General features: G+C 38.5%; 1 protein-coding gene across 1 annotated transcript; it reads right to left on the bottom strand.

Annotated features, from left to right (window-relative positions):
* Nucleotides 1-230: 230 nt before the first annotated feature.
* Nucleotides 231-7,040, bottom strand: LOC149300957 (E3 ubiquitin-protein ligase rififylin-like). Its single transcript, XM_089484492.1, has 6 exons — nucleotides 6,873-7,040; nucleotides 3,901-4,221; nucleotides 2,538-2,597; nucleotides 1,844-2,054; nucleotides 1,104-1,124; nucleotides 231-409 (listed from the first exon to the last, which is right to left on the bottom strand). The coding sequence occupies exons 1-6, from the start codon at nucleotides 7,038-7,040 to the stop codon at nucleotides 231-233; spliced, it is 960 nt and encodes a 319-aa protein (XP_089340618.1).
* Between the last annotated feature and the right edge of the window lie 957 nt (nucleotides 7,041-7,997).

Genomic DNA, 7,997 nt, shown 5'->3' with positions numbered 1-7,997 from the left:
TATGCGTTAGAAGAGCTTCTTGCAATCCCAGGCCTACTCAATGAAAGGAGAGCCCACTTTAAAAAAAATTGCAGCTCTCACGCAATTAATAAATCAGGTTTCAATCTACACCTATGGTAGATGGATAAATGCCATTCCTTATCTCTTCCTGAGGCAGCCATCTGAAAGTGAGGCGGCTTAACACTGTCCGTCTGGGTTATTTATGTAAATAAAAACGTTGTAGAGGACAGTCAGGATCGGAAGACATGTACAGCCCGCACCACGTATTGTCGGCAGATGGGGCATTCACTCATGCGTTTGCCACACTTGGTGCAGGTCACCATATGGCCGCACTCCAGCAGGACACAGTCAATAGGGGAGTCCATGCATACCCTGCAAATATTCTCATCACCAGTTGCACCAAGCTTCCCTGTGGGTAGACATAATAATATATAAATTAAAACACACATGATTTACAAAAATTGGAGAATAATTTAAAAAGCACTGCATGGTACTACTATATGAAAGCCCATGTAATCTCCCTCTATGAACATTACTGTGCGTTTATATTCACTGACATTTATAATTCAAATGGATGAAAATGGCAACATATCAATATGCACCAGAATTGATATTTAATCATAACCATAACCCATACCTGTTGTCTCTGGGCAAAGCCCTGCTTCTCCTGGTCTATGGGCAAGTTTCTTCTTTCCCCAGACGTGAACAATGTTTGGCCCTAACTATCCCCCTCCACCTCTTTACAAAGCCCCCTGAAGACGGAAATCTCCAGGAACCTTTTTGGGCGTGGGTATCAACGTCATACCTTTTTCTTTACAGGAAACGTTTTGGCTACTCCAATGTCACACATTAACTCTCATTAAACTGGGTATATATCTTTCACATTATTCTCTCTTGCAAGATTCAATGTAACCCATTCAAAAGCATATATGTTTATGTTCCTAACTTTAATCTCCTTCATTCACATGCTAAGCATCTCAAATCTTGCCCATACATTACATAGAAAAAAGTTTTGCTAATTATTTTACTATCCTTATCTAATATATCTTAGGTGACAAAGACTGATCAACAGCTAATAAAAGAAAGCAGATACTGATGCCTACCTCCTTCTTCAGCCGCAGAAACTGAAAAATATAAAAGAAAATTATTTAAATATACAATGACAAAATAAGTAAGATACAGACAGTGCATTTACATTAAATTACTTTAAAAGTAATATTACTCTTTGAAGTTTGAGACACTGAATGTGTGAGACTCATAACTGGAATGCGTGCTTTACTTAAACCATCAGATGGATATGAGGTATATGGATTTATATTTAGAGGCCAGAATTGACCTATTTGCAAATAACCACAGTGCTTCTGTTTAAGAGCTATATGAATAACTTGAAATGCAAAAGTATCTGAGATGGCACAAATAATGGTCCGTATTTATAAGAAGTAAATCCTGGCCAAGAATATTGGTTTCCATGGTGATCGCACCACAGTGAGAAGTTGCCCCAAAATTGCCCTTTATAAATATAGCTAAGGGTGTCTACAGATGGTGTTGGCTTCGCTACATAAAAGCTGCTTTTGCCGTGTTAAAATCTAGACAGATCCTGACCTACACCTCTGCGCTAAACACAGACATTGTATTCTTGCATCAGGTACAGCTTCACATCAAATCCCCACGCACTGTAATTATATTTCTGTTTTATACTGCACTGTTACTCATGCGCTTACTCTAAATATACATAGACTACAATTAAAAGATTTTCATTGCAGCTGCTTTGCTGATTCTATGCAAAAATAACTATAGCATTTCATTATTTGCCATGGTTTACACCTCGGTTGACGCAAGTTACCTTTTTGCTGGAGACCCTTTTGTTCGTTGTACAGTCTGGTGACACGTTCCATTAACTCCCATTTTTCACAGCAGCCCTTGTAGTCAACAAAGTTTCTGGCCAGGATCTCCTTCAGTTGACGCACGGAGAGGGCTTCAATATCACCTACACAACCGATATCTGAAAGGGAGGCCCTCCGCCCAGGGACCCGGATCTCTTCAGAGTCTGTGGACTATAGCAGAGCCATTCTTAGATCAGCAGGGAACCTTTATGAAATCCACCGAACAGACACACTTAAATGCAACACACAAAAAAATGGTGTATAAATCCAGCAATCCTCTGCATAGGTTGCACACACATGATATAATCCACCCCAATCATAAATATATACAGATGTTTTCTTATTTTACAGACATGTATTTAAATTTAAAAAACTCAAATGAAGTGTCATGATTTTGCTTAATGGCATATTATCGACATTCTTAATAGCTTTATTTGGCAATTTAAGATTCGATTAGATTTCATTAGTAATGAATGAGGAAACCTCTTTATTCCCGAACCTTTTGTTTCAGGTGCAGACCTACTGCAGTCCGTCAGAAACAAGTATTTCTATATCAGTTACTCATGCATTATAAATGAAATGTATGAAGCACTGGATAGGCCATCCACGCGTATTAACTCGGCAAGTTGAAGTTGAGTTAGAACATGTTATTACCTCATTGTCTTCCTCAAGATGCTCCTCTGACAGAATATCTGCACTAGCGGTATTGTTTACCTGCAAGAAGAAAATGGTTAATGAGAAGCAATACAATTTAACTACCGTATTTGCTCGATTATAAGACGACCCTGATTATAAGACGACCCCCCCAAAATCAAAATATTAATTTAGGAAAAAAACAAAAAGCCTGAATATAAGACTACCCTATAGGAAAAAAAGTTTTACTAGTAAATATTAATTCATGTAAACTATTTTTTCACATTTAATAAAAGCTATGATTGAGAAAAATATATATTTTTTTTTATTTCCTTTTGACAGTTATGCACATCTGCCCCCAGGCTTGCCACTCTGCCCCCAGAAATGCCTTATACCCCCTATTTGCCACTCTCCCCCATGATGGGCCTTTTAACCCTCTATATGCCACTCTGCCTCCAGAAATGTCTTATACCCTTCTATATGCCACTCTGCCCCATGATATGCCTTTTAACCCCCTATATGCCCCTCTGCCCCATGATATGCCTTATACCCCTATATGCCACTCTGGCATATAGGGGGTTAAAAGGCATATCATGGGGCTGAGTGGCATATAGGGGGTTAAAATGCATTTCTGGAGGTATATATATATATATATATATATATATATATATATATATATATATATATAACTGCTAACAGCAATCACACTCCTATCAAGCCAAGGCAGCCAGTACATGCTGGAACCTGGGGATGATAGGAGTGTGAGTACAGCCTCCCTATGCCATGCTACCACCACAACCCCCCCTTACACATCCATGCTATCACACACACACTCATTCACAAACATTTAAATACTCATTCATTCCATTAATCACACATACTTGCTCAAAAACCCTCCCCCACCCCCTTACCTGAACTGCAGATCTCCCACTCGCAGACTTCTGCAGGGGCCCAGCTGTGCGAGCAACTTCTCTGGCCCCGCCCCCAGAGGAAGGAGGGGGGGAGGTAGAGTTATGTCGAGCAAATACGGTAATATGAATGAACAAGAAATCCGCAGCCTTGTTTAGAACTTTCAGCGACGCATAATCTGGTCAGCACTATCATAACCAAATGACCGCTTCCAAACTAGCTTTGATGTCTAAACCATTTACTCATCCGGGCAAAGAGAATTGATAGATCTAATGGAAACTTTATATAGAACAGTGTCTTTAAAACAACAAAAAGTACAAGCTATATGCAAAGGGGGATATAACTCAAAGGACATGAATAATAAAGCAAAAAGTTGGATATACTCTTATTTTTATTCCGTAAGCACTGAACTGTAAGTTTTAAGATTTGGAGGTTCTCTTTAATATTTCAAACAGCAAAACCTTATGTTACTCACTGTTGGAATGGTTTGGGTTGGTTGGGAGGTAGTGGAACTCTCGCCTGGACTTGCACTCGGACTCATTCCACTCTGATTGAATATTGGGGGCCTTTGACTCAACACAAGCTGTACCAAGTCCTCCTTCTCCCGACACAGTTCAGTAGGTATGTTCCTCATAGATAAGTAGTCTCGCAGATCTTTCACTTTCATCTTTAACAACTCATCCCGTGTGAACGAAGTAGAGCGGAACCTTCCACAGAGTTGACACACAGGTTGTCCATCACTCAGTTGGGCTAAACATGATCCACAAAAGTTGTTTCTGCAGTCCATGCAAGGGCTCTAAAATAGAGGAAAATATAAGCAAAATAAAAATAAAAAATTCCACATTCATTCAATACTAAAAAGACTGACTAGTGATAAACACTGGGTAGACAAATACCACTGAGGTTAAAATTACCCTTCCACATTACCTCCAAAGTACGGTGCAATGGAGCAGTGTTAGAGCAACCCTCACAATCCAAGCTAAAATATCCATGTTGGAGCTTGGCTAAAGGGACAAACCTTCCAGACTATTAGTAATATTAGAAAGGCTTGCATTAATTAGAAAACAAATTTTCATTATAAGTGTAGTACTATGAATGAATACCTATAGTTTCTTCAGGGTATTTTTTAAAAAAATAGCTTATAGAATACATTTTATAACTATATACAGTTCCCCTATAAACACTACATAATGGAGGCCATGGAACGCATGAGTACATCCTAGCCGGTCAAGCTCAAACTCAAAAAAGGGACATGTTCACCCTGTTTGTTAGGAAACAGTGCAAACCAAGCACAAAGCATTTTCCATAAGGACTGTTAAACCAGTTCCAGAATATAATAAGGAGATTAAAAAGTAAAAAAAATCCGTCAAAAGGTTACTATTCATTTTATAATAGATCAATTCTAAATAAATTACATTGATACAAACAGTGTGGAATTGTACATGAATCAGGAAGATTATTGGAGCTAATTTATTACTTGTGCGACAGTACCCAGACTGCATGTTTGGCTTGAAAACATATGTCAGAAGATCACAAGTCAAACAAAGACTTTTCAGTACAGAATGCTTCTTGCATTATTACACGATTAACGACAGGAGGAGAGTCAATTAATAATACATGTAAAGGAATGCTCACAGGACAGCTTACTGCTGTATGGAGTTTGGGAGTATAATTTGCTTTCTCAGAAAGGTGCCGTTCCACGTAGACAAGAAGGCTAATTGTGCTCTCTAGAATGCCAAGTAAATAAACCACAGAAACTCTGTCATTTGATTCTTTCTTCTAAAGGGTTCAATAGGGGCTTTAACCGTTTCTATGGCAACAGCCTATTCATGCCCGCCTCGGTGCCCTGTGGCAGCAAAGCACATCCAGCAAAAATTATGAATAAGGCAAAAGTCAAAAAAAAAAAAAAGATAAAAAAAGTTTTCAAAGTTAAGGGAATCCAACAGGAATTAAGCACTGTGTGATATATAGTAACTTAGACATAAACAGACTACCTTCAAATATTTTTTTATACTGTAAACATGGATCTCTTTGCAATAACTGCTTTATTACATTACATTTTATTTACAGCACTCCAGCAGATTCACTGCTGTAAATGAACAGTGACATTAAAACTGACAAGAACATTAACAAACACTAAGATATGCTAGTACAGTAGGAGAAGAGGACCTTGAGGAAGAATGAGACAGAAGCAGAGGGACTGCTTGGATGAAGTAGCCAGGGTCATGTAGAGAAGTCAGTGGCGTGGAGCTTTTGAAGCTGGGGAGAACAGATGGGTTATGGGTATTGGGTGGATAGATTGTCTGCTTCTCTGAATCGGTGGGTTTTTAGTTAGACTCTCCCCTATGTAAAATCTAACAGAAGAAGGTAGTGAATTCAAGAGAATAGCTGAAACGTGTCAAATTCTGGATACGCAAGTGAAGATGTAGGCAGAATGAAGAAAGCAGTTAGAAGAGTATCTGAAGATAAGGTTATAGATATAGGGTGCACTCTGTAGGTAAGGCTCAGGGAGTTTGAATTTTAATATGGAGGGTATTGGGAGCCACTGGAGGGTCTTGTACACTGGGTCAACAGATGAAGAGCGCCAGGATAAAAAAAATGATCAGTGGTGTTCAGCATGGATTGGAGCAGTGAAAGGTGTGATAACATAGGAGGAGAAAGACAGATAAGTGGAACTGGAATTTGTGGGCATGTGCAGCCTTCACCGGAGTTCGGTTAGAAGTAGGTAACATTCATGTGACATGAGCCGAAGTGATGAAGAAAAAAAAAAAAAAAAAAAAAAAAAAGGAGTAGGTGAGATATGGATTTCAGTGGTGTAGTTATGAGGGGACGGAGAAGCAAAGCATTTAAGGAGAAGAGGACAATAGAAGGAGCGGAAGGGCCTTGCTCACTCAGGCCTTCATTAGTTGCTTGATTCTCAGTTGGTAATACCACTTGGTATGTTTTTACATAGAAACTTATGTTTCGGCCCATCCAGTCTGGCCAATTTCTGAATATGTTCATTAGTCCCTGGCATTATCTTCTATGTAGGATTGCATTATGCCTATGCCGTGCATGCTTAAACTTCTCCACTGTACTAGCCACTACCACCTCTGCTGGAGGGATATTTCAAGGCTCCACTACCCTCTCAGTAAAGTAATATTTCCTGACAATACCTTTAAACCTTTGCCCCTCTTATTAAGGACTATGTCCTCCTGTATTTTTTCTTCTTTTACATATACTCTCCTGCTTTATAGTGTTGATTACCTTTATGTATTTAAATCACATCTTTCTACCAAGCTATACATGCCAAGAACTTTTTCCTAGTAAATACAGAATGTAGTGTGGACTTCATGTTAGCATCAGGCCAGGACAGATCAAGGTCCCTCAACTGCACTGTGTGAAGTGGGATAACATTTTAACATCCGTAAAGAAGCAACATATTGAGCACGTTGTCTCATCGCTTACCTTTCTAAGCGGAAGCTGCAGCCGCGTACCACACGTCCTACAAGTGATCTCTGGGATGGTAGAGGAAGGTCTAAAGTATGGGTTGGAAGCAGCCTGTGTTCTCCCACTTGGTGCAGTCTCCTCCGGCTGAGTATCTAGGCACAACCAGTTACAACAGGCAGCCCACATAATCACAACTGTGAAGAAGAGCAAGGAAAAAACACAAAACAAAAGAGATAAATTATTAGAATATAGGAAAAATAAATTAAATGCTACAGATGAAGAATTCTTTTAAACAAAGGTGTCTGTGTTGGATTTGAGGCAACGCATGTCATTTACACATTCAATTAACACTACCATATGGTAAAAAATACATAGCGGGGATTGACATTTTTGTACAGCTGTCCATCGACGCTAAGCAATGTTGTAGGATTAAATTAGCAAAATATATTGAGTCCAAATACTCAATATATTTGAGTATAGTCACAAAAAGTGACGACAACTAAATATACGTACTCATTGAAGGAAAAAAAAAAAACTGGTTTCTGATATCTAGATGTTGTCGTGAGTATGATTTTTATCTCTGGCCCTTTAACGTCTTCTTATAACACAAATTTTAAATTTAAATAAATAATTTAAAAATATATATATAAAGAAATCTAAAGAGCAATTTAGCCCATTTGGTCTACCACTTCTTTTCTTTGTATTGGAAAAGTTAAAAAGATAGCTTTTTCCTATCTTTTCATGTTAAGAGTAGGCTTAATGTATGTTTAAATTACAACACTCTATGAACCTCTCCTTACGGGGAGGAAGTACTTCCTTTCATTATGTCAAAGCTTGTAGTTTTGTCTGAACAGCTTAATAGCAACATACAAAATACAATCTTTCAAACCAAAGCAGAATAATTGTACTTTGAATATTTTATGTGCACATGTACTGCTGTTTAATTGAACATTACAAATGTTAATACAGTGGTGCACAATGAACCACGCTAAGCCAGAAAAATGGAGATGCCAAGCCCAAGGTTGGGCCAAAAAAAAAAGGCGTGTAAATTTAATGGAGGAAAGTAGGACTACCAGGGTTTAGTTTGAATGTTGGCTTGGATTACGCCAAAATATTTAGTCATGAAACCTTTGATGCCAATTC

Source organism: Sceloporus occidentalis, unplaced genomic scaffold, assembly GCF_023333645.1.
Source record: "Sceloporus occidentalis isolate IW3139 unplaced genomic scaffold, rSceOcc1.0.p SCAF_22, whole genome shotgun sequence".
Taxonomy (NCBI): domain Eukaryota; kingdom Metazoa; phylum Chordata; class Lepidosauria; order Squamata; family Phrynosomatidae; genus Sceloporus; species Sceloporus occidentalis.
The sequence above is the reverse complement of the archived record's forward strand: the minus strand, read 5'-3'. Positions and strand labels throughout refer to the sequence as shown.

What these genes read in the sequence shown, in the direction of transcription:
- LOC149300957 (XM_089484492.1), bottom strand. Translation starts at nt 7,040, where the DNA reads ATGTGGGCTGCCTGTTGTAACTGGTTGTGCCTAGATACTCAGCCGGAG. An exon ending in TGCAGCTTCCGCTTAGAAAG is followed by an intron (nt 4,222 to 6,872) that starts GTAAGCGATGAG and finishes CCTCTATTTTAG; the next exon opens with AGCCCTTGCATGGACTGCAG. An exon ending in TTCTGCGGCTGAAGAAGGAG is followed by an intron (nt 410 to 1,103) that starts GTAGGCATCAGT and finishes GTCTACCCACAG; the next exon opens with GGAAGCTTGGTGCAACTGGT.